Here is a 27384-nt window from a genome sequence, read left to right as displayed (position 1 = left end):
CCTGGTGAGGCCACAACGTCCTCATTTTACATTTTGCAAGTTTTAATAGGCATGAAGACAGCATGTATATACGAACAGGAATAAATGAACAGGAAACATTCAAACTATGGTGAAAGTCTGACAAATGGGGAGCATTCACAAATAAAAAGATTTTGTATTCCATTTATTTTTTTTATGTAAACATGTGGCTGAGGGAGAATTGTGTATGTTTCAGCCAGGCTAACTAAATAAGAAGGTTCTAAGAATGTTTTGCTAACATTCCAATTCAAAGCTTTTTCGTTTTAGATATTTTGCCTTACTAGATTTACATTTTTAATGTAAAAGTTTTACATTTTTTTTTACAGAAAACATTAAGGGAATGTTTTATTATCCATCATTTTGCAAACATTTCGAATGTTTTCCTCAACGTTCTGAAACAAGTTATAAATAATAACATTAACATATACATTAGATGAGATGAATGTCCTTTACAATGTATAAACAACGTTTTGAGAACTTGATAACTTTGAACAATGTTTTATAAATGTTACGCTATTGGAAGAATGTTTGTTCATAACATTGAAAGAACGTTGTCCTAGTTCTGAGAACGTTCTCCATTGTTTTTCTATTTAAACATGATTTTGATAAAATTTTGTCCTAAACCGATGAGGCTGTAAGTCACCTGTGATCCTGCTGAGGGTGAGGGGTTTATCTAATGACAGGTTTGTTCCTCACAGTTCGACACGATTCCAGAAACCGTGGGCTCTCCGAACAGCGTCACACTGAAAGCTTTCACCATGCACATGGAGGTCAGACGTTTATTTTATTTAAATGCACGTGTTGCAAAAATAGTCATATTAGTTAGCTTTAACAATAAAATTGTGCAAATGTTATTTTTATATTCATAAAAAAATCTGCACCACTAGCGACACCAAGTGGAATAAATAATGACCCCAAACATAAGTTGTCTCTGCTTAAACAGTAATATGGGAACAGGAGGTGCAATTTTGATATACAAAAAGAAAAGAAATACACACTTGACCTTTTGTTAATGTTTTATTAGATTTTATTTTTATATTTTCAGTTTTCTTTTTAGTTTTAAAGTTTTCATAATTTTGTTATGCTTTTTGTATTTCCTTTTCAAATATTTCTATAGTTTTTCTAAATTTTCATTATTTCCGCTAATTAAACCATTTTTTAAATGGTTTTAGTTTGTCAAGAATAGCTCTGCTTTCAACATAAATATAGATCTAAATTAATGTCTATCTAAAGTCTAGGCCTAAGCTTTTTCAGATTTTTTTGTTAAAAAAAAATATAAAAGTTTAATATATCATTAAATCATACATTTGAATTTCCACTTTTCTAAAAGAGAAAATGAAATGATTTAAAGTTTATTTTATTTTAGGTAATGGAAAAATATTTTTATGAATTTAATTTTAGTTAATGATATACAATTTCTAAAATAAATACTAGCTATAAATTGACAGAAATCTAAAACTTATCTCATTTAGACTTTATTTTAATTTGTAAAAAATATTTATATATTTGTAAATGCATAATATGATACATTTAAAATTCCACTTTTTAAAGGCAAAAATGAAATAAAATGAAAATGCTTTAATGCTTTTAAAAATTATTTATTTTACTAGCTCCATTTTAGTGTGTTCAGAAGCTGTTGCTCTAAAAGTCATTTGAAGGATTGCTGAAGCCTCTTCTCACATGTGCAGGAGGTGATTGAGAGTAAAGTGATGGAGGACCCTTCTGCTGAAGGTGAAGATGGTTTGGTGACAGTCTCAGGTCTGTACACACAAAACCCTTTACAGCGCAGCGTCAGTCAGCTCATTGACAAGAAAGACGAGGAATCATGGGAGCCACACTTCAGACGCCTCGACAGCGGCCTGGTGAGAACATCACTTACTGCTGTTGGACAACATTTTTTTCTTTTTTTCCTGAAATATGATATTGATGATGTGTTGTATGTTTGTCAGTTTGAAGGTGAGGAGTTTGTGGACACCATCAAAGGCTTCAGCACAGTCAGGAAGGAACACACCATGTTCACCGACACCAACCTTTGACCTTCATCATCAGCACTGTCTCCAAACATCATCTCAGAACGGAGCGGAAAATGAACTGAACTGTTTTGGTGAATTCAGAACTGCTCTGGGACTTTATGGACTCGTGATACCAACAGGAGGAAACATGATTATACAGCGGACATTGATATGAAACCAGTATGAACCGATGAATGCATTTTACAGGTTTCATTGAAAGAGAATGATGTGCATCAAATCAGTCGCTGTAGAGATCAAATACTTTAATGGTTGTGGGTGAAATAACTCAACAGGAGAGCCAACGCAAATACAATTACAAATAGAAATTTCACATGTTGCTTAAGTAAGTGGAAATGATAAGCACAGAGCGATAACAAAACTCTTGAGACATTTACAGTCACACACAGGTGTAATGGTGTGCAAACTACATGGTGATGCTTAGTTAACTGTAAAAGAATTAAGACAATATTTGTTTTATTATATTATATGTGCTGTACAGGTTTGCCCCAAATATTTTTTAGAGGGAACATTGCAAGAGCCTACTTCATAATAAAGATATTAAATATACAACTTTTGCATTGATTTTCGTATTTAAATAAAGATCCAAAATGCCCTCTGTAAAAGCCTTTAATGTGTCAACAAAATCAAACCAGAGTTTTCAGTCTGTCTGAATTATCCAATATTCAGATTTCTCATCTTGAAAAGTATGTAACTGAGTGCATTTTTACATTTTTAAGTTTGTCTATGTACTTTAATTAACTGGGGAAATATGGTGATTTCCATTTGTTGCAATTTTTTTTAATGCTGTTGCCTTAAAAAAGACAATTCATAAGAAAATTAATGGAAAAATGCATCAAGTTATCAGTGTAAAGCTAAGTTTGTATTTGATGCAACCCCGTGATAAGGATTTAATACATAAACATTTAAATATAAAATATCCACATTTTTACGAATATAGAATATTTTATTAAAGAATAAACTTAAATTATATATATATATATATATATACACATTAATTCAAGACAAACGCACAGCAGGTTTAATTAACAGATGTTTTTATTTAAAAACTGCTCTGCTACATACAATGCATTGCTTATAAATTTCTAATTCAAAAGGACCATTAATGTAAAAAATTTGGTCAGAATTAAAAATAAGGTCATTTTAACATACAAAATTTAATGCATTCGACAAGGCAGCATTTCATTATTGCTTGTAAAAAATATATAATAATCTCTAGTTGTTATGTGTACCCTGATTTATTGTGCACTCCTAATATTCCTCTGAATCAGGCCACGAGCATCCGACGATGAAGATCTGTAGTTCAACGCTTCACGCAAATGTCATGCTCTACAAAACTGTTCCCTTTTAGACCAACTGAAAGTGCATGCAGCAACTTCTACTTTTCTGAATGCTTTACAAACATAAAAACAATGACTTCCCTTCAACCCACAGAACAGAGACATGCAAGATGTTTTAGTCCTCACATGCAGAAATGGCTGAGTTTAAAGTAGTAGTTAACTCAGAAATTTAATTAATGGTCCATGATTTTATTTCATGGAACACAAAAATATTAAATTAAATATAAAAGCGACTGAATGCCTTCAAGATGATTTTAAATATGGCACATGATCTGTATGGACTTCTATGCACAAAAGTAATTAAAACAGTTTTTTAAGGGTGAAATAATCCTTTAAACGGAGAAATTGGCTGAAAACTGTCACCCTACATACATCAACTATTTCCTTAAGGTCATGCATCTGCAGGAATCAACACAACGTAATCTCAATCTCTCCATCGAAAAACAACAATCAGATTTGACAGTCACACATACAAAAATATCACCTCCAATCGTTCAACAAAAAACTAATACACTAGAGACAATCTTACAGGACCGTAGTGAGAACAGACAGACGTGTTTATCTCTTTATGTGTGCGTTTTAGCTCTTCATACCTTCAAACAGAAATCCAGTCCAGAGATCTGGTCCTTTCTTCACCACTGAGATCTCACAGATTCCACAACAACTGCTAGAAAATACTCGTACTGTTCACGCCGCATCAACTCAGTATTAATACTGTTATAGAGAGAAGTTAGAAAACTGATCGAATAGAACAAAAACTGAGTATGACGATCTATTAACTGGCAATGAAATGCATTTAATGAATATCAGGTTGTTTTTAAGAACCACTAATTCTGTTCAGCATGACTGAACTATTTCATTCTAATTTGATAAACCTTTCGATTTTACAGTTCCTACACAAATATTTGTACCAGCCTTTGCTGGAGAGATTGCTTTTCAATTATTAAAATCCATTAATTTCTATGATTTTTAGCCATTAGACTTCCTGAAATCTAATTTAATTTGATGGAAATATCGAAAGAGGGAAACTTGCATCTAGATCCGCGCTAAAACAAACCAAATACGATGCAAACGTGCATGAGTTACGGCAGCTGCACTAGGATAATAGAGTGGAATCTGACAGTAAGTGAAATGTGAATTGCATTAAGAAATAAACTAAATACTGCACTCATGCTCAAACACACAATTACATCTACACATAACAAAACTGAGAAATAAATGCCACTGGCGGGTCAGTTCTGTGCAAGATCAGAGAAGAACATCATCTGGAGAGATGCAGATGATCGGACATCCGGCGAACCGATGAGATTTGCTCGTTTCAGCTCCAGAAACACTACGTGGGACACAACACTGAAACAACAGACAAAGGATAGATCAGTAAAAGCCAAAAAAAAATAAATAAAGGTCAAAATTTTGGGGTCAGTGCGGGGTCAGGAATAAGTATGCATTAAACTGATCAAAAGTGCCAGTAAAGAGATTTCAAATAGATGCTGCTTTTTGATTCTTCAAAGAAGCCTGTTTTAAAAAACAATTTCACAATAATACTGGTTTTACTGTATTTTTGATCAAATAAATGCAGCCTTTGTGAGCATAAGAGACTTTCAGAAGAACTGTAGTTGTTCTGATGCGTGTTATTTCCACCGCATCTTCTTTCTCATGTGACAAATAATGTTTCCTAGCATACATCACAGAGAAAACAACAAATACTACACACAACAAAAATCTATTTCACACTCACTTGTGTGTCTGATGGGGTTATTTAGCTACTGATTCCTCACACCCTGCCTACCGCTTGTTTGATCTGCTGCCCTCAGGGAGACGGTACAGGTCAACCAAATCACATTCTAGTAGGATGACAAACAGTTTTTTTTCCCCTGGGCTATACGAACTGCAAATACTCATGGTTTTACACACACAAGCTCTTAAATGAAATTAATTCTTAATCGCCCCAAGGCAATAAGTCAAGTACTTTTGCATTCTCTTGTTTTTAAAATAACTATAGATAATCAAAGATTTTTATTAGCTGCTATGTATATGAAAAATGTTAGGAAGACATAGGTGTATATATATACTTTTTATACTATTTAGCACATATTTATTACTGTTTATATTAAATTATTACATTTATGAGTGAATATTGTTTGTTTGTCTGCCATTGTTTTATGTATGTTGTTTTTATGTATCTTGATGGGTGAGGGAGCACCCCTAATTTCGTTGTACCTTCACAGTGCAATGACAATAAAAGGCTATTCTATTCTATGGTCTGAAGACAAAATGATCCCCAGACATGAGGTAAAAAAAAATGTAATCCCTTTTGGGACATCTTCATTTGAAATAACATAACCTACCTTTGAGGATGTAGCTGGTCAGAAGAGCAGGAACTGTGTCACTGTCCTCTCGCATGGCATGAAGAACTAGAGAAACACAGACACAATTATTCATGTGCAACATTTCACTGATTTATAGAGCGTGCACTATTAATTTAGATTTATTAATTAAATTACTATCACTCTTAGATTACTATTAATTAATTATAGAATTCAAAATATGCACTACCATGATGATTTTGAAGGAAATTACTATTAAGAGAATGTACTAGAAGCAAAATATTCTATTTGAATGTATATTAAAATGACATTTATTCCGGGGATCAAAGCTGAATTTTCAGCATCATTACTCCAGTCTTCAGAAATCATTCTAATATGCTGATTTGCTGCTTTTATTCAAGATTCTTTTAATAAATAAATAGAACTCTTTTAGAGTTAAAAAGAACAGCATTTATTAAAAACTGAGTTCTTTTTAAACATTATAAATGTCTTTGCTGCAACATTTGATAAATTTAATGTATACATTTCTTCTTCAAAACTCCAAATAGCTGGTTACATTATATAACTTAAATAATATTTAAATTATAATTGAATATTTTAATGACAATCAACTATACTAATCCAAGATACAGTTTAAAAGATCATGTTAAAGGGATACTCCACCCTAAAATGAAAATGTTTTCATTAATCACTTACCCCCATGTCGTTTGGAACACAATTTAAGATATTTTGGATGAAAACCTGGAGGATTGAGACTGTCCCATAGTAGGGCTGTGCAATTAATCCCATTCAATTGTCATACGCATTTCGTCATTAAAGCCGGTTCTGTGATTAGTAGTAAATCACCATCACCTGCTTTCAGATTTTTCAGAGCCGTAGTTCTCTGACAAGCTAGGCGATATTGTGTTCGAAATCTATATCGATTCATCTGCGATTATGAGGGCAATTTTGCCTAATTGTCAGAGAACTACGGCTCTGTGTAGTGAAAGCTGCTCAATCTGAAAGCAGGTGATGGTGATTTACTACTAATCACAGAACCGGCTTTACTGATTTTAATGATATGGAGTGACAAAGAGGAGACCATGGACAAAGGAATTATTGAATAAAGTCGTTTTTTTCACTTACAAAAAGTGTTCCTGTCCCTTCATATAACTCAGATTGCATGTCTAATGGCAGATGGAGTATTCTGACGACGACTTTTCACACCTTTTATGGACACTGTTATATACGAGGCAGTCTATGGGACAATGTCAAGCCTCAAGGTTTTCATCCAAAAGTTATGAGTGATTAATGACTAAATTGTAATTTTGTGGTGGAGTACCTTTTTAAGCACATATATCGGAAGTTCACAGAAATGGCCTGTCCAAAGTATCATTTTTGTACATTCATAATTGGGTCCCCCTGAAGAGATGTTAATAAACAGAGACACACGTTGACTCACTCTTGGTCAGGATCTGCAGGTCTTCTACAGACGGCGCTCCGCTGCTCTTGTCATACGGGATCACCGTCGTCAAATACTGGAAAATAGACAAAGACAATCAAAAACATGCCATTTTTATAAAGTTTTTTTTTTTAATGACAGAACATGAACAAAAAATATATCATAATTCTCCGAGAACAGATTTTCCCTGAATGTATTTAAACATGGCAAGCTAAATTAGTATTGATATTTGAAAGCATTATGAATTTAGCCAAATTGTTTGGTAATTGAACAGACGAGGGTTTTGCGCAGAGCTTTGGAGATTTCTGCGGCTGGGATTTTTGTGTGTTTTTGATAATGAGTGATTAGCATCCTTACGGTTCCTGGCACATGTGAGCGGTTGGAAATCTGATTGCCGCCTGTGGCCTTTATCTTCCTCTTTTTCTTCAGCAGCTCTCGATGTTCTTTCTGTCTGTTCTGCACGTCGATGAGCGCCGAGATGAACGTGTTCTTCACCTCCTTCTCATAATCCAGCTCCTCCCTCACCGCCAGCTGATCGATCAGCTCCTCGGAGAAACCACGGATCTGTCGCTCCACCTCCTCCAGACGCTCCAGCAGCTCAGACACGCACAGACCACGCAACCCTGAGACAGAAACGATTGACTAAAACGTCTGCAGTCATTCAAAAACACAAGCTTATCTTCATTTCTACAGCACTGTTATTTCATAACACACTCGTTTCAACACTACTCTCTGACAGAGATCTGTGTGAACTTCCAATATAACATCCCTCAAAAGTACTTTTTAGTAAAATACACTACAAAAACATGCCAGTGCATGGGTTCTTATTCTTTTTTTATCAACCAAACCCCAAAAGACATAGAATACGTGAGAATTTCAGTTACTATTTTAATTCCTAAATTACACATTTGCATTTTCTCTGATGTTGGTCAATGGTCAGATGGCCAGATGGCATGCAAGTAAACAGATAAAACATAAGTGTTTTATTTTGATCGTTTTCGTTTTAAAATTATCTACAATGTATTGTGACTGCGATTTGAACTGCAATATGACATTTAATCTCATATAAAAACTATATATCTAAAACTATATTTATAAATTATATAACAATTTTATATAAGATTTCAATTAACTGGGCATCCTCTTAATATAAATAACGAAAAGTAATATAATATAAATTGAAGCCATTTGGGAAATCAATTTAACACATCCTTGCTGAATAAAAGTATTGATTTTATTTTATTTTTAAAAGAAAGAAAAAAAATTATTCACCCCAAATTACTGACCAGTAGTGTATATTGTTATTACAAGATAATTATATTATATAATTATAGCTTCTTTTTTTTTTTTTTCATCAAAGTATCCTAAAAAAGTATCACATGTTCTGAAAAAATATTAAGCAGCAGAACTGTTTCCAACTTTGATAATGAATCATCATATTAGAATGATTTCTAAAGGATCATGTGATAATGATCCTAAAAATTCAGCTTTGCATCACAGAAATAAATGATCATTTAAAGTATAATAATTTTAAAAACAATTATTGTAAATTGTAATAATATATCGCAATATTATTTTTTTTTCTGTATTTTTGATCAAATAAATGCAGGCTTGATGAGCAGAAGAAACTTCTTTCAAAAACATTAAAAATAGTAATGTTTCCAAACTTTTGGCCTGCACTGTATATAGTTAGATATGTATGTATATGAATGAATAAATAATGTAAAAACATAAAAAATATAATTTAATAAAAATACAAAAATATGAGACATTAATTATAAAATTAAAATAAATGACTTACAAATAAAAACAAATTAAAATAAAACAACAAAAAGATTAAATATTTTATTTGTATACCTGGATGCTACATGACCATTAACTAAAATCAGAGAACCATGCAAAAATGTAGTTAAATTATTGAAATATTAACTTGAAATATTTTAGGTCAAAAGGGGTTCAGCTGACACTAAAAAGCCATGAATACACACATGCAGTACTTACGCTCCTCGCAGCTGCTTCTGGATGTGGATTGTGTGAGCACATGTAACTCATGCGACATCAAGGAGAGGTCAAACTGAGACGGACTCTCGTATTCCTCGTCGTCTGGAGACTGCTGCATGATCTCTTCAATCTCTTCTATGACCTGAGTAACACACAGGTTATGAGGTTATAAAACACCCAAATCATGTTCGGCATTAAATCAACTGCTGTTAACAGGTTTCAATGATCGAGGAAAGTTATTATTGCATCTATAACTGGCCCTCACTAATTTAGTCTCAAAGGTATGAAGTGTATAAACCTGTTCTGCAGTGAACAGCGGCTCCTCATTCACACTTGAGATGATGATGGTGTGCATGTCCATCTGATCTCGGAGCTCCTCGTCATCAGACACATCAAGATTATTGACATCTCCCGTCTGAAATACACACACGTACAGTAAGAGCTCTGTCTGTACTGATTGAAAGAGAGAGGCATGAATGGATGGACACATGAATCTCACCTCCTGAGGTCTGATGTTCAGCGTGGGCAGGTGAAGTGAACGAGTGTGAGATGTTTTCCAGTCCACTGGCATCACATTGCCGTAGTTCTCCGTCAGAGTGTTCCATATCCTTTGAAACAACAAGAAAACAGAAGAATTAATTAGAAAGACAGTATCTACCAGATTTCATAAGGTTCATAAATGCAGGTTATGGCTTCATACACTCAACCCTGTGGAACATATGATTTTTTTTTTTTTTTTTCAAATAGAATAGTTTATTGTACAATTAGACAAAATCCGAAAAAAAGTTTGCATGTACGTTTTTGTCTGTAATCAGGCTTCTGATTTGGAAAAATATGCAATTTGATGCAGCTGCTGATATTTATATGGCCGAAAGTAATTTCAAATTTTGTTCGCTTGTAATGTAAATCAATAAGATTTAGATAAAAGAAATATACATAAATATCAGCTGTAACTCGATTTCTCTCAGTAATGTCTTTAGTATGATGAGATTAATATTTAGTTAAAAAAATATGATCATCATTATAATTATACATGCTATTACTATTTAAATACTTCTACTATTACCCATTTGTCATTTCTGCTTATTTTTCAGAAATATTGCTGTTTTATTGTTGTTTTTGTGTTTTGTTGTTGTGTTTTGTGTTCACCCTATGTGTTTTTTGGACTCCTAATTAAAAAAACAAAAATATTTAGTTTTATGCTAATATGACATATGCAAAATACCCTTACAATAAAGGTATTTCCCAGAATACCAGGGTACTAGCACAGTAAATCATGGTACTTTTGTAGTGTAAATAAACAGCAAAAAAATATGAAACCTAACCACTATTTATCTTCTCATTTCAGTAACGTTAATTAAAACTGGAGCGAGTATATTTACACAAACATATTTACGGTTTAAAACATGAAATACTCCATGCCATATTTCACGTTGTTATAATATTTGGAGTATGTTTTTGTTACTCACTCGTCGTCGCGCAGCAGCTCGGACTCACTCACTGAGAAGTTCGTGCACGCGCTGAGAGAGGAAGGGAAGCTCGCGCTCAGCGTCTCGTCGAAAGATATGAAACTTAGTATCTGCGGTGAATTCTCCGGTGCCGCGGTCCAGCTGGTGTGCGACTCGGCTACTTTGAATTCGTTAAAATCCGCCCAGTCTTCATCGAGAGGAGCGACCGGAGCCGCCATGACTGTAGCGGACGACAGGAGGCAGCGTGCGCGCGCGCGATAGAGGACGTAGGGGGCGGGGCGAAGCTGCCACGCAAACACCACTAAGTCGCTTTCACAAACTTACTCCTTTCAAGTAAGATATTAGGATCTGTTTTATTAATAACTATGTCTACCTCTTTTACCTGTAACAACTGTTATTATTTTTTAAATAATAATATTTATTTAATTTAATTTGTAATGTTGTGGTTTGTTTATTTGGTTTTATCTTTGGTTTATGAATAAATAAATGTATTGTGGTTTGCAGTAAGATGTTATTTATTCAATGTTTATTTAAAAATAGCATTTGTTATTATTACTTTTAGTTCTATTTGGATCATAACTGTCATTACAGGTTTTATATACGCATTTTTTATTATTTTATTTCGTGTAAATAATGAATATTTGTATATTGATTTTAATTGTAATTATATCTTTAGTTTAAAAAAAGTAGTATTTAAATGCTATGAAAAAATTCATATGGTGTCTTTATAGAAGTATTAAAGTAATATTCTTTGTAGTTGTCCTAATTTTATGTAAAAATTATTGTACATCTGCCACTATTACTATTCTGCCTTATTGTAGCAGGGTTATTTTTGTCACCAAATAACCAAAAGTACCCAAATATTCTGTGAAGGTAAAGGGGCACAGTTTAACCCATGCAGACCAGGTGGAATGCTTCTTTGTGTTTCAAAACCCTGAATGCTTTATTGAAAATATGCATACATAACACATCCCCTACACAACAATACAAAACAGTACAATCACTTTTGAAATAACACATTTAATGCAAACGGATGCCCTTTGTACAGGAGCAGTTATCATGAGGAAAACTTCTCACACGTCTGATTCAGTCAAACATGAGAGTTAGCTGGAAAAGAAAGACACTCTTGCATATGGTTCGTAAAGTACACAAACCCCACAGTACAAGAGTAACAATACTACCCCCATCATCATACTCATTACTAACATGTCCACTGCTGTAACCAGCAGGCTTGTATTTAGTTCTTTAAAACAATGTGGAGAAGTAAAAGCCAAAGAAACTGCTCTCATATCAGCTAAATGAACAGCAAAGATGTGTCACAGTGCACAAGCATCAGCCTGGTCCGAGTAGCGGCCAATTATTGTTTAGATTGTATTCCATTTTTAAGCTTATGGCACAAAATGGTCCTCAAGTAAACAGGCAAAATTCAATTAAAACTAAAAAGTGACCTATTCAAAGCCATTCGATATCAAAATCCATTTACAAACCTTTAGTAACTGGAAAATCATCCAGGAATTGTTCTCAAATAATTGCTTCTAATTATTTCCACAAGCTGTCAGGTTGGCAAGGATAAACCCCTAAAAATGTATCTGTATTAAAGTGACGTAACTTTAGAAAAGAATTTCTGGACAATTTGGATTTCCGAATGAACTTTCACCTGTGAGGCAAAGGCCGGGGAGTTTAGCACCATCTTATGACTGTGGAAAGCATATGTGGATGTTACTAAAATTATGGTTAATGTAACTATTTATAAAAAAAGAAAAGAAAAAAAAAGCTAATAATTCTTAAAAGTAAAAAAAAAAAAAAAAAAAAAAAGAGGAGACAATTTATCTGATTATAGTTTAATATAATGATACAGAGATAAAGTCGACAATAACAAAAAAATATTGTAAACCAAAAAAAGTAACAAAAACTTCCATAAAAACAGGCAGAAAAGCATTTCTTTTCAAACATTTAATATCAGTCCATAGCAAATATTTCTCTCCAAAAGGGGACTCAGAAGCTGGATATTTGGTGTAAACAGCTCAGATCAGGGAACGTGACAGTGTGGATGTAACTGAACTAGCGTACAGGCAGAGCTTTCGCGTGGATCAAATCATCGTGGATTTGTAGTGCGCTTGAAGACGGTTTATTTTAATGCTGGTATGGCTGCTGTGAGAAACTTTATATGGGGGCTCTCAGCTCAAACGTTTCTGCATAGGTCATTTATACACCACAAACTCCTCATCAGGAGCCGAATATCTGATTGACATTTTGAGTGTCACAGTATCTCTGTTTAAAGCTGTGCGTTTCACCATCAAAGTCAATTTATTTTTGTACTAACATTACAGTCTCTCTTTCAAATCCCATCTCTAAGGTAAGTGGTGAATACAAGGAACTTCGCTATTAGCTTTCTTAAAAAAAAAAAAAATGGTTCTCAAGTTTTTGTTCCACAGATAAAGGTCTCTGTGCTTCGATCAGATTCTGTTAAAATGATTTGTACGGCTAAACAAAAGACACACTCACGCTGGTGTGAGAACAGTGCCACATGCGAACGTACACCAACTTTAGGCACATTTGAACACACACACGCACACACATTCAAACACATACACACAGCTCTGCTACAGGAGGGAGGCTGAAGCAGAATTCTCTTTTAGAGAACGAAACGGCGACCTCTGACCCCTGCTGATGCATGACGTGGGAGACGGTTGAAACCAATGCTTTTTTTTATGTTCTGAGAGATAAAAAAAACAAACAGAAAAACTACAGCACTCCATCATCAACACTAAAGCCCAAGCTGATCGACTGCTAAAGGAACGAAAGAGAGAATTGCTAGGACTAGTATTTCTTTAAAAAAAAGTGTTTCGTCTTCTGCCGCTGGAGGATTGAGAGCGAGAGAGAGAAAAAGGTTGAGTGTGAGTTTCTACAGCCGCCCGGGCGCTCCAGCTCTTGTCTTCGGGCTAATGAAAGGGTAATAATGTGGGAATCCCGTGGAGGGAAAGAGATCAGATCCGTCGAATCAGCCTCCGCACACCTGAAAACAAGGCTCTCAATCTCTTTCGCATTTGGACTCGTGTGTCGTTGTGGAGGAGGACAATGCTGTAATTGTGTTTTTCTCTGTTGCAACAAGTCATCTGTTCCAGGGCTGCCATCAACTGTCCATACTGCTGCAACTCTCTGAGAAAATGAGAGAAAAATACATTTTATTCAGCAAAAGTGAAAGTGCAGACATTTATAATGTTACATAAGATTTGTTGCAAATAATGCTGTTCTTTTGAAATTTTTTACTCATCCAAGAAGTTCCCACAAAAATATCAAGCAGCACAACTGCTTTTTAACATGGATAATAATCAGAAATGTGTCTTGAGCAGCAAAAAAAGCATATTAGAAGGATTTCTGAAGGATCATGTGACTCTGGAGACTGGAGTAATGGTGCTGAAAATTCAGCTTTGATCACAGAAATAAATTACATTTTATTTTCATTTTAATATTTAGCAGTTTAAATGTTTTTTTTTTTTTTACTGTATTTTTTTGCTCAAATAAATGCATCCTTGGTGAGGAGAAAACAACTGCAAAATTTTCAACAAGAGTGTGTAAAATATGAGTGATTTAGACTCCAAAAAACAAAAAATAAATGACAAACAAATAAAGCAAAGGTTATTTTATTTTCTTCAGTTTTTTTTAGAAGAGTGTTGTATTAAAAAGTCTACTCTCCTGTTAAATAGCGACTACAGCAGTCAACATTTAAAGTGGATCAAAACCTTTCATCAAAGTTGTCCTAAAACCTAAAATGTCTTGCCTTAGATTCACAACATTGATTCACGTTTTTGATCCACATCAAATGTTGACTACTGTAATCAGAGCAAATATTCCTTGGTGCAAAAACGTCAGTCGCATCAACACAGTGAAATCAACTGGGCTTTTGTAAGTCTCATTCTCTAGAAATATTGCTAAGTGACAAAATAGTCTCTGTTCCTTATAGAGAAAAAGCTAGTTTATGCATTCATGACAAAACTACAAATAATGTACGACTGGCTGAATGTCTGACAGCCTCAAAAAAGATTAAGCTGTAGCAAAGTAGTTATATAGTTTCGCAGTAATGCTTAAATTCTCCAAAGGAATTTGACAAAACCCATTTTAATTCTGTAACAAAGCATTTCAATATGAAACAGGGCATTCAATTAGATATGACAAAAAATGAGTGGGATCTTCTGCAATAAAATAAATAACTCAATACTTTCCAAAAAACTGTTTTAATAAACAATGAATTTTTTTTCTTCAACTTTTTACATTTTTATTTTTTTGTAAAAAAAAAAAATATTTTATTTTATGGCAGGCAGTTGGAAGTTGGAAGTATATATAAATATAAAAAAATCTAATTCATAACATTATATATATTACATTGCATTATTATAATATTATAACTGTATAATTATCTACATTTTGTGAATAATACACTCACGTTATGAACAGGAATGTGTATTAAATCATGCTCATTTTAAAAACATTTTTGAAACTCAATAATGATTTCAACTTTGATTCCATCAGTCTGTATTTAGTATTATCAATGAATCTGAAGAATAGAAGCTCTGACTCTCAGTGCATTTACACTTCCTGTATTTTCTGTGATTGGAGAGTATGTCTGTACCATTGAGGCCGTCCTGCTCTTGTGCGTCCAGGAAGGGTGCAGGTCCCCAGATACGGACCGTGCCGTCGTCAGAAGCGCTGGCCATAAGATTGGGAATACAGGGGTTCCAGCTGACACAGTTCACTGTGCGTGTGTGTCCCGTCAACTCCATGATCGGCAGCTCGCTGCGCTTGTGCCAAATATATACTTTATGATCTGAGAGACACAGCAAGATTGAGTGAGATTCACTCGAAATACACCTGAAGAAAGAAGCTGAGGAATAAACAAAAGTACCTTCACTGCCGCTGGCGATGAAATCCTCATTGTGTCCACCGAAGCAGGAGTGAATGGTGTAGAAGCCCTGTGTCACACCCTGATACTTCCTGACCAACACACGGTCCTGTAGGTCCCAGAGATGAACACCCTGCATAATCAACAAACAACAGAACAACACAATTTAATAGAAAGATGCTAAATGAAAAGAATAACATTGCTGCAATGCAATTTCATGCAATAATCTCAAAAATAACTGAAAATGAATTAAAAAAATAACTGTAGGAATTATTAATAATATTTATTATTATTTAATAAAACATCACTTAATAAAATCAAAAAATCTAAACAATTATTGAAAATAAATGCATAAAATATATATATATATATATATATATATATATATATATATAAATATATAAATATATAAATATATAAAAGTTTAATTATCAAAACTACACAATTTAATTCAAAGGTAGTAAATGTATAAAAGGCAATATAGCTACAATAAAAATCATGTGAAAATGTATTTAAAAAAAAGAAATATATGAAAAAATTGATTATTATGATAAAGAAAATATTCTAAAAACATGAATTAGAAAAAGTAAACATTTTGGATATTGTTGGATATTATATGTAACGTATGTTTGAGACACATGGGCTTACCTGAGTTGCTACATTTAACAAAGCTAATCTTCCATTCTTGGAAACAGTGAAAGACATTATAGGATGATCCTCCTGAACTCTACAGTACAGACAGAGAGAGAAGAAGAAGGTCAGAGACAGATTTCAAAACTCAGAAGCGACTGAAAGTCAAATCAAACAGCTGTTTACATGTTTCTGTCTGTTAGGTCCTCGAAACTGTATCCACGGATCCTCTGGTGCGTATCAGAGGCGAGAACAGTGCGGCCGTCGGCCATACACCAGAGGCACTGCACACGCACGCCTTCCCACGACTCCAACAGGTTTCCGTCAAGATCCTGTCCAATCACAACCAACAACTCATTACTAAAGAGAAGCCTGGCGAATCCCACAATCAAACCTATTTAAGTGCGTTCTGAACTTACACACTGGTAAAACTGCCCTCTCTGTCCTCCTGTGACAAAGCGCTTGCCGTCAGGGTTCCAGGCCACGCTGGTCAGGCTGTCCTCATGAGACTGACTCATCTTTGTCCGCAGTTCTCCTGTCTGACCGCCAGGTGGAAGAAGAGAGTCAGAGGTCAGAGCTGAGCTACAGATGAAGGCTACATCTAAAACACTGTGGCAATTATTGAGATTTATTACACCATTTCAAAATAAATAGAAAAATAAATAACATACTAACACACAGATATAAAAAAAAAAATTCGAAAGTAATAAATAGATATTTAAATAATTTTGAATTTGGAAAAAGATTCTGAAATTAATACATTTTAAAATATAAATTAATTTTAATAATTTATTAATGAATAATACAATACAATTTAACAAGATTTTCTGACATAAAAAATAACTTCTACACAATTTTATTTTCATTAATCTGAATTTCTTTATTAATTATTTATTAATACCATTTAGAAAGTGTTAATCATTAAAATGATTTAAAGCCAGTAAATGGAAAGATTACATTGTTGGAATAAATTATAAAAAAATGTTTTCAAATTTTTTTTATTTTTAAATATATATGTAATCATTTCTAATAGCTTTTAAGCTTTATTAATCATCATGTTATTTTAACCCTCTCAGGCTCAAATTAAGTTTTAGTAACAAGTTTTTAGTACTCCAGATACATAAAATATGTATCTGGAGTAATAAGGTAATTAGTTTTTAACTGTTGCAAATCAGCAACGCCTGCCTTGAGAGGGTTAATACACATTTAAATTATTATTAATACATTTTCTTAATAAATATTCTTTCATAATTGAAAACGTGATCCTATTTGAGATTGTGGATGTTGTAATAATGATGATGTAAGTTAAATATGTTTTACATAAGCGTCATGCATCAAACTGAAGAGCAAAGGTAGTGTTTTAAACAATGAATGTTTTATCTAAAAATGTTTTTTTTTTTTTATTATCCTTTTTGATGAGCCACAAAGAATGATGGAAAATGTCATATAAGCCGTCAGCCTCAAATGTGGCTGAATGAGTGAGGTTTTAAACTTCCCATCATGCTTAACACCGATTCTGCATCAAGCAATCTACAGAAACTAAATTATAGCACACATCCATCATTACAATTTATAATACAATAAAATACCAATTTTCTTCTGCCATGAGTACTATTGACTAAATCTTTGGTTTCTAGCAAATTTTCAGCTAGGTTCATGTGCACTCATCGTCTTTGACTTGTACGCAACTTTACATTGGGAAAATCTCATGCTAAAATCCAGAAAATGCATATTAATGGGAAAAACTTACAAAAAAGAGATGTGCGCTGTGTTTACCTGAACATTCCACAGCCAGAGCTCAGAGCAATCGTCTGGGCCGCAGGCGATCAGGTAAACATCATCAGGACTCCAGGCGAGATACGACACACCGTACGCATGACCCTCCAGAGTCCGTATGAGCTTTAACTGATGCGAATCCTGTGTGTGAGAGAGCACATTCATACCTGACCATCGAGTCTCTTTAAATCAAGTTATTCAAGATTAGGTTCATTTAAAAAAAAAAAAAAAAAGGGTCACCGTCACTTTAAAATCACCAACTTTCTTTAAACAAACAGAGCAATGTTTTGTTGCATGTGACAGACATCCTCACTCACCGGCTCCACCTGCCAGATGATCACAGTCGTGTCTTTCGAGCCGGTGGCGAGTTTAGTGCCGTCGTTGGAGAACTTGCAGAACCAGACTTCACTGCAGTGCTCTGTGAGGATCTGCTGCGTGTAACAGGGAAACTGCTTCCTGCAAACACAAGAACAGCCGCTCCTGTGAAATCTCTGAGGACGGAGTCACGGAGGGGTGCGTTAGAAAGAGTTAACGTGGCACACCTGCTGCAGACGTGATCCAGCAGTAAGGACACAGAGTCCAGACTGGAGTCCAGTTTGGTGTTGTGGTAAAGGCAGCGATCTCTCTGCATCTCCACGGCCTGTCTGAGCAGCATCTGCAGCCGGCGAGGAGGCAACATGACAGACGGGGGCAGGTACGCTAAATAACAAACACAAACACACAATTATACATCTAGATACATGATCTGAAAATAATAGAGAACAGTGTGAATAACGAAAGACTGTGTCTATAAACTTGAAGAACAAAAATCTGCCACCACACAGTTTGAGCGAAATTGGACAAATTCTCCTTTCTGAGATGTCCTTAACCTGGTAACTGTGCAAAAGTGCATGATCCAAACCTAAATTTGGTAACACTTTAGAATAAGGTTCCATTAGTTAATGTTAGTTAACTAGTTTTGTTAACATGAACTAAGCAAGAACAATCCTTCTACAGCATTTATAAGTCTTAGTTCATGTTAATTTCAACATTTACTAATGCGTTATTTAAATCAAAAGTTGTGCTTGTTAACATTAGTTAATGCACTGTGAATTACCATGAACTAACAATGAATAACTGTATTTTCATTAACTAACATTAACGAAGATGAATAAATACAGTAATGAATGTATTATTCATTGTTTGTTCATGTTAATTAATACATTAACTAACATTAACTAATGGAACCTTATTCTAAAGTGTTACCCTAAATTTGTATAATTCATGACTGAAAACATTTTGTAACATGACTTTGATCTACCATTTTCATGGTAACGCAATGTTTGATTTTGAAATAGGTTGAGATTTTAAGTTTTCAAGTGATTTATCAAGTGATTATCTGATGATATCTAAAGTGTGATAGAGAAAAAGGCAACAAAGAAGACTTTTTTTTTTTTTTTTTGGACAAAGGTCAGAACTTCTAATATGATGGAGTTTTTTGAGGTGCACTCTTGCCATAAATTAATCTATTACTTTCCCTACATAATTTTTAACAAAAAAGATTGGTAAAATATCTATTTAGGAGTCTTAGACCTTTCCAATGGTATATAGTTTGTCGTGATTAGATTAGGATTTAATTGTAATATAGTGAAGTAAACGGGGTGACAGTTAATAACAATCCATTCAAAAAATGCAAAACGGTTTTCTTTTATGTGTAATGAAAAAAGTATAACAAATTATATTAATTTTATAAATATTGTACAAATAATGGCAGTGGAAAAACTCAATAAAACAGCATATTGGCTCGTAACCAAAATTGGGGTGATATATTATGCATCCCTAATAAAAATGCATTGAGTCTATGGTGTGTCCTCACTTATATAGCTCTGTAAATATATGTGTGTGTTTGTGGTTGTGCACTCACTCTGGAGTTTGTCCAATAATCTACATCGTGACCCAGCACCTTTTCCCTCCCATTCAGCCTTTGCCTTCAGATCCTCAGCGTGACTGCACATCAGATACCTAAAAACACACAGCCAATCAGAGTGAGCCATCGACAGACGTCACAGCCATTACAGACAATCACAAAATGACTCTCACTTTCTTCAGAGCACAACAGTAGGAAATTGGAAATAAAAATGACATTCTAAGTCTATACAGCAAAATTTAATTTTAGCAATACCAAGTAAACCTTACAAGTGGAGTATGTTAATGTGCATGTGTGTGTGGTGTTTAGTACCCGCTGAGCACGTGGATTCGATCGGTGTTGTATTTGAGCGGAGTCAACTCTCCTCTCAACACCTGAAGAGCTTCCAGAACTTTTCCGTCCTCCAAATACTCCAGATACTTCTGCTGTAATAACAGAAACTTCATCCGCTAGAAGAGAGATCGAAGAAAGATTGACTTTCAGTAGCACTTCAGTGACATTTCTCAAATATACGGCTCAATAATCCACTTAACATTCACACAACAGTCACAACTAAAAACATGGTTACAAGTAAAATGGCACAAAATCTGAGCCCCCTTTTAAGGACACAGACAGTGTGAATGCAAAGACAACTGGGTTCTTTTAAAGATGTTTCACTTAAATCTTATTTTTTTAAGGAAAGACTGGCCTTTACTCACAGAACTACACTAAAAACTACTAGTGGTCACTCCATCTGTACATAAAGGGGCACTACGTTAAAAATAATATGCCAAATTTTTCTGTCGCACCATGGAAATGATTCTATCCATAAATTAAATATTTCTGGAAGAATTTCAGATGAAATAAAACAGCAGATAGTGAATCACATCAAAAAGCTAATTTCTTCACCTACTTTAGAAATATTTAATGTTGACATTTACACTCATCTACATTTTAAATTAACAGAATATTATGTGAATAAACGGCTCTTCAAAATAAACCTGATCTAAACAGCGTTCGATTCCTCAATGTGCATGTCAAATAAAGTCAACTCAAGTTTTTATTTACATCAACTTCAAATATTTTCTGATTGTTGTTCCCATATAAAATACTTAATTACACTATTTCTTGATAAAGTATCAAACTTACTTTTACAGAAAATGATGTGAGACAAATTAAGTTAGAATCAACCTTAACACGAGAAGCAACAACTTCTGTTCTCTAATTTGAAGGCTGATATTTGATCAGGGGTAAATGTCATATTTTGTGATTATGCATTACTTTACATAGCGCTTACAACTCACTAGTCATGTTCTGCCTTAAAGGAACAGTTCAGGCCAAAATGAATATTTACTGAATGTTTTCACTCTAGGAAGCATTAATATGGATTATGAACTTCTGAACCAGAAGCGATGGTTTACAGTTTAAATGTCTTAAAGATGGATTTGTTTCTTACAAACACGCAGCTTTTCTCTTCACAAGATGTTAACTGATGGACTGGAGCAGTATGGATCATTTGTGGATTATGGTGATGGTTTAATCAGCTGTTTGGACTCTCATGCTGACGGCACCCATTCACTGTTGATGGTGATCCATTGGTAAGCAAGTGATGTAATGCTAAATTACTCCATATCTAAAGTTTGGCTGAACTATTTAAGATCACGTGGTGTAACCAAATCAAGCACAAGAGTTAGTTACAAACTAGCGAGGTAATAAGCCTTTCTACAACACTACAGAAGCTCAGTCCGGTGCTCTTACCACAATAGCGCTGGGTGAATGCATCAATGCTTTCAGCTCGTTGAGGTCATTTTCTGCCTGTGTCCCACAAAGAAACAAAAGCATTAGTTCAGTATTTTCATCCAGCATTTTGGGAGGAAAAATATCACCATCAACCATATAGGGTTTACTTTAAAAACACTCAAGCTCAGACAAAATAAGTCATGTTAACCTAAAAAACTAAATTAATTGGAATTAAATATAATAGCCCCTGGACACTTCAGTTACTCTTCAATTGTCTAAATATCTTAGATAGCAAAACACCAAAAGTGTTGTGAATTTTAAAGAAATATTAAATAAGCAAAACACAGATTTAAATTCTAAAACAATAGATATATTGTTCAAAATGATAATGAGACAAATGAAAGAGAGTACATTATGAATTAGTTTATTTGATTGTACTATTGCTTCAAAATTCATCAGCATTTTCTGCACAAAAAGAAAAAAGAAGCAGTATATACCTCTCTAAACAGATGGAAAACTAGAAATGAATAAGGTGGAAAATAGGATTCAGCTTTGCCACTGTTAGTTCAGGGAGCCAGAAGACAAGGAAAATTAAACCTTCTGCTTCAGCGGTCCAAACAGTTCCTCAAGCCAGAAGCACGATCAACTAAATGTGCAAATCATTTCTAGAGTTTATCTTACTCCACCATGAGCTCTGAAAAGCATTTCCCTAAAGGTTGGACATGATTGTTGCTTCTGCCCGAGAGCTTGGTTTCAACAGTCCAAACTCCCCTCTCTCAAATAAACCTGCTTCTTCCTGGATGAAATACAACATAACTGGATCGTTTTTATTTCCACCCATTTAAACTGCACTGCAGTCAAAAATGAGAGTCCACTTTTCAAACAGCTTTAGACTCTTTTCTTTCAGTTTACTCATGAAGTGTACAGAAAGGGAAAGACATGCATTCACGGTCGAATTCATTTTTATTTTATTTTTTTTAAATCACACTTACAACTGCTGCATTAAAGAATCAAAATGTTAAAGTCTTGGCAAAGATAGAGAAGAACAAATCTATATGCACACAAAATCAGAATGAATTAAGCTTTTTTTTATGACGTTTCACCGTCCCCACATAGACATTTACATGACCTTTGACCTACAGTTCACCCATCAGTCTGCATGCTCATCCTTAATAAACATGACACAGCATTCACAATTAAAAAAACCTATGCTTTCCACGACTATTGTTTTTTATTATTATTAAAACTGTAATTAAGATGTTTTAATTAAAAAAAGTAAATCTCTGTTGGGTAGCACTTTGTTTGCCAAAATGGTAAGGAATTGTTGAAATTGAAATTTTATTTTAAAAGATTATTTAAATTGTTCAAGTTGTATACATTAATTAGATTACCACCATTTTCCATAAAATAAATATTTTATCATTAAAAAAAAACCTGAAAAATGTAAACAGACAACACTGAAGTTCTGAAAAAATAAAACATGATATGGAACTATAAGTGTTAAAATATAATAAATTATTTAATCGATAAAATGTTATGATCCTTTTTTATTATTCAGATTTAAACAATTAAATGTAAACAGAAACTGGAAAAAAAAGGATTTGATCCCTGCTGAAGTTTGCCCACTTGCAAGGAAATTAAGGGTCTGTAATATTTATGGTAGGTTATTTTAATGGATAGAGACAGAATATTAACAATAACAAATCCAGGAAAAACACATTATATAAAAGTTTAGAAACTGATTTGCATTTCAGTGAAATGAGTATTTGATCCCCTACCAACCAGCAAGAATTCTGGCTTCCACAGACACAGATTAGTCCTGTCACTTTAAGAAGTTCCTCTTAGGGGCCTGTTTACACCTGGTCACTTCATGCCTTTTTTCTGATCGGATAGCTATCGAATCGTGAAAAGACCAGGTGTAAATGCACATTCAAACACATTCGAGACATAAAAATCCGATCACTCAAACCACTTCAGGAAGTGTCCGGGATGCATTCCAGATTAAACTGGACAAGTGTAAATGCATCTGGTTGCTGAAACCACATATGTAAATTTTACTCCTCTCAAAACATTCAAAATAATAAGCGTGTTATAGGCTACATGACACTATAGTCAGATATGACAGTGATAATGTACCGAAGTTTGAAGTGCATTTCTTCAGCAAGCAGATGTGCAAACTTTCCAGTGATGATGGCGCGCTCTATTATTGTGGGTTTTGATATTTAAATGAGCTGATAACTAATAAAATACAGTGCTCATCTTTTGTTTTTGTTGACTCCATTAAAATTGAAATGTAGTGCGGGAATTGAAGATTAGATTTACATCCGTTCTTAAATGACACATCTATGTGGCCAAGTGTAATTGGAAATGTTTCAACAAACGTTGATAAATCAGATAGATATCCCTTCAGCGAAAACACATGAAATGTCTAGGTGTAAACAGGTCACTAATGTCAGTTTGTTAGGTGTATAAGGCCCCATCCACACAATCTGTATCTTCCATTCCAACCTCTCCCACCACCACAGACGAGACCAAAGATCTGTCCGAGGATTCAGAGACGAGGCTTGAATGGGCAACAAGACCGTCAGCAAGAAGCTTGGTGAGGAGGAAACAACTGTGAGATTATTCAGAAATGAAAGAAATACAAAACAGCCATGAACCGGCCTCAGTCAGGAGCTCTGTGCAAGATCTCACCTCATGGGGCAAAGATGATGATGAGAAAGGTGAGGGATCAGCCCAGAACTACACGGGAGGAGCTTGTTAATGATCTTAATAACCCCAACAACACCATCCCTACCGTCAAGCACTAAGATGGAAACACTGTGCTTTAGGACTGTTTTTCTGCTAAGGGTACAGGACGACTTCACTGCATTTAGAGGCAAATGGACTGAGAACCTCCTTCCCTCAGCCAGAACACTGAAGAAGGATCATGGATTGGTCTTCCAGCAGGACAATGACCCGAAATATACCCCCAAGACAACAGAGGAGTGGCTCAAGAAGAAGCACATTAAGATCATGGAGTGGCCTTGCCAAGTCTCCAGACCTCAGTCCTACAGAAAATCTGTGGAGGAAGCCGAAACTGTGAGTTTCCAACAACAGACAAGAAACCTTAAGGATTTAGAGAGGATCAGTAAAGAGGAGGGGAGTAAAACTTCTCCTGAGATGAGTGCAAACCTGGTGACCAACTTCAAAAAACGTCTTACCTCTGTGCTTGCCAACAAGGGTTTCTGCAAGTACTAAGTCATGTTTTGCTTGGGGATCAAATACTTCCTTCACTCACTGAAATGAAAATCTATTTCTGAACTTTATATAATGTGTTTTTTTTCTGGATTTTTTGGCTGGTATTCTGTTTCTATCCATAAAAATAATTCTACCATAAAAATTAGACCCTTCATTTTTTTTGTAAGTGGGCTAACTTACAAAATCAGCAGTGGATCAAATAAATATTTTCCCCACTGTAAGAGATTTAATGAGGAAAAGTAGCCACTTTATCCGCTAGGAAATTACTGGAAAAAACTGTTTGTTTATTATCGTTATATTTAGTGCCATCCCAGCTACCAGAGCTATATTCATGGTTAGAGACAAGTGAAAAATAGAAAAATGTAATTGTTAACAACAAATAATAATAAAAACAAATTACAAAAGTAAAAAAAATATATATATATATATATGTCTATCTATGATTAAATATATTTAAAACTAAATCTGGCCTAACTTCAAACTTTAAAAAAATGAAAAGACTTTTCATAAGAATTGGAACAAGGTTAAAATTCTGCCAAAAAATACAGACTCTTATTTTGATGAAAGGTTATGAGGACAAACATTTTCTTTACTATGCACTGATGCATCACATATGGCATGAAAATATTGTCAACTTTGACCGATTCAGGATAAAGGTGACTATCCCTCCCAATAACTTCTGACTCAAAATCATGATATGATGCTTGGCATAAGCTCACCTTGTCCCATTCGCCTTCCATGATGTGGTTCCGGAACTTTGTGGCTGATGGATGCTCCAGTCTACAGCCAGATTCCTGCATTAACAAATCCACCGTCTGACTGGAAAGAGACAGAGAGACCTCACAAACATGAGCAATGCATCACAGTGCATTCAACCCTTCTCATTTATCTGACCTGTAGTGAAAACAATAACTAAATCTTGATTGTTTCTAATTGCTATATCTCGGAGTAAAACAACAGCTGGCATCTCAAGTACTGTTTGCATCCTATCTGACATGAATAATAAAGTTAAAAGGCCATCTATTAACTTGTGTGTTCCTAACATATGCATTACCTGTTTCATTAAAGCATTAACACACTAATGCCTTGCTAAATAATGAAAATAATCATCGCTGAAGGGGTTCAATGGGAATTTATATGTAATTACCTGCATTACTCTGCCACATCGTAACTCTTACGTGTGTCATATAGATTTATTATGGCATGTGGTGGTCCTATATTCAGAATTGAACATTTCTGAAAATATATTTTTAGGTTATTAAAGACTGAAAAACAAGCTCAAACATGCTGATGAAAATGATGGTGGTGACTGGGATGCTACAGACAGGTGAAGGTTTCTAGAAAGTGTTTTGAATGCAGGGTCTGACAGAATGACGTCATGCTATGATTGCAAAAGAGAAAGAGTGTGTGTGTGTTTGTGTAAGGGGGGAGGGGATGGATGTTTTTTCAGTTTTTACTGACGTTTTCAGCTCATCTTGCAGTCCAGATCTTGGACGTGAGTTTTCAAGTACGCTGATATGCATTGCGATCGTTTTTGGTGTTTGAATCTGAGTGACAGCTGATGGCTTTAGCAGATCTCACTAAAATTAGATTCGAGCTTCTTTCTAATGTAAACCAGCTGCTACACACACACACACACACATTCCACAGCCGCCATTAAAGCAAACACACAATGTCAAAATCAATTGATAATGCGTAAAAACACATATGTGATACATCGCCAGAGGGATGTTGATATGTACTGAATTTATCTGTACGTTACTTTTGACACTATTAAAGCTCAAATATGTTTTCGGGGCCCGACAAATATTTGACAGGCGTGCTGTCATCTGTGATCGCAAGTCTCTTTGTGTCTAGCGTTAACTGATTACGTTGTGGATATCTGTATGTCATTTTATCAGACTATAAAGGTTTTGACTGTCATAAAACACGATGTTTCGTCGAGAGTTCGCTTCGTTGATCACATATCGGCTACAAAATCTGCGATCTGTCAAAACAGAACCGACTCGGTCCGGTGGTACTCTTCATTACCGCGACACTTACTTCAGCCCTAACCCGTTCAGATGCTGTCCGATGAGGCGGATCACGTCCTCCTCCGCCTGAGACAGACGCTTCTTCTTCTTCAGGGAACCCGAACCTGTCCCGGAGGCCCCCGAAGCCGAGCCTGCGTTGCTCTGGAGGCCGTTGGCATCTCCGTTCTGCGCGCTGGCCGGGTGGTTCTGTTCCTGTCCCGTCCCGTTCGACTGCATGTTGGTGCCGGTTCGGCTGAGGTGGGTCGCTGACGTAAGGCCTGCTGAAGCACCGGGCTCTCCTACTCCCTCCGCCGACGAGGCTCGGCGCTTCTTCCGCGGGGGCGGCGACGCTCCGCCGGTGTCCGAGTCGGAGGAGGAGGAAGCGGAGGCCAGAGTTTCCTCACCGAGAGCGGCCGTGGTTAGAAGCCGGTGAAGCCCGGGGGAGGGGAAAGAGGCGTCGGGCTCCCGCGGTCCAGAGCGCGTTCCGTACAAGGGTCTTTCGTCTTGTTGTTGTTGCTCTCCAAACAGCTGCAGATCTAATGGCGTCCAGACGTGCTGACGTCACCGGACATTCC

General features: G+C 35.2%; 2 protein-coding genes across 2 annotated transcripts; both read right to left on the bottom strand.

Moving 5' to 3' along the window:
• Nucleotides 1-3068: 3068 nt before the first annotated feature.
• On the bottom strand, nucleotides 3069-10926 carry LOC127938921 (fasciculation and elongation protein zeta-2). Its single transcript, XM_052535838.1, has 8 exons — nucleotides 10627-10926; nucleotides 9657-9765; nucleotides 9456-9572; nucleotides 9158-9299; nucleotides 7514-7779; nucleotides 7157-7232; nucleotides 5737-5802; nucleotides 3069-4738 (listed from the first exon to the last, which is right to left on the bottom strand). Exons 1-8 carry the CDS (start codon nucleotides 10842-10844, stop codon nucleotides 4722-4724), a joined length of 1011 nt encoding a protein of 336 aa, XP_052391798.1. The 5' UTR covers nucleotides 10845-10926; the 3' UTR covers nucleotides 3069-4721.
• A 700-nt stretch (nucleotides 10927-11626) lies between these two features.
• On the bottom strand, nucleotides 11627-27384 carry LOC127938605 (WD repeat-containing protein 26-like). Its single transcript, XM_052535323.1, has 14 exons — nucleotides 26841-27384; nucleotides 25517-25616; nucleotides 21576-21632; nucleotides 20151-20287; nucleotides 19836-19933; nucleotides 18475-18631; nucleotides 18250-18388; nucleotides 17933-18073; nucleotides 16576-16695; nucleotides 16343-16488; nucleotides 16175-16253; nucleotides 15530-15659; nucleotides 15257-15451; nucleotides 11627-13785 (listed from the first exon to the last, which is right to left on the bottom strand). Exons 1-14 carry the CDS (start codon nucleotides 27044-27046, stop codon nucleotides 13760-13762), a joined length of 1731 nt encoding a protein of 576 aa, XP_052391283.1. The 5' UTR covers nucleotides 27047-27384; the 3' UTR covers nucleotides 11627-13759.

The sequence above is a fragment of the Carassius gibelio genome, chromosome A20 (assembly GCF_023724105.1).
Source record: "Carassius gibelio isolate Cgi1373 ecotype wild population from Czech Republic chromosome A20, carGib1.2-hapl.c, whole genome shotgun sequence".
Taxonomy (NCBI): domain Eukaryota; kingdom Metazoa; phylum Chordata; class Actinopteri; order Cypriniformes; family Cyprinidae; genus Carassius; species Carassius gibelio.
The sequence above is the reverse complement of the archived record's forward strand: the minus strand, read 5'-3'. Positions and strand labels throughout refer to the sequence as shown.

Bases quoted from the DNA above. Each gene is read 5' to 3' on its own strand.
- LOC127938605 (XM_052535323.1), bottom strand. From the start codon at position 27,046: ATGCAGTCGAACGGGACGGGACAGGAACAGAACCACCCGGCCAGCGCG. The intron at 16,489-16,575 runs GTAAGTTCAGAA...GTGATTGGACAG, and splicing joins GAGGGCAGTTTTACCAGTGT to GATCTTGACGGAAACCTGTT. The intron at 15,452-15,529 runs GTACTTTTGTTT...TGTGTCTCTCAG, and splicing joins CATCGCCAGCGGCAGTGAAG to ATCATAAAGTATATATTTGG.
- LOC127938921 (XM_052535838.1), bottom strand. From the start codon at position 10,844: ATGGCGGCTCCGGTCGCTCCTCTCGATGAAGACTGGGCGGATTTTAAC. The intron at 9,300-9,455 runs GTTTATACACTT...TGTGTTACTCAG, and splicing joins CGCTGTTCACTGCAGAACAG to GTCATAGAAGAGATTGAAGA. The intron at 5,803-7,156 runs GTGAGTCAACGT...GTGTTTCTCTAG, and splicing joins CCTGCAGATCCTGACCAAGA to TTCTTCATGCCATGCGAGAG.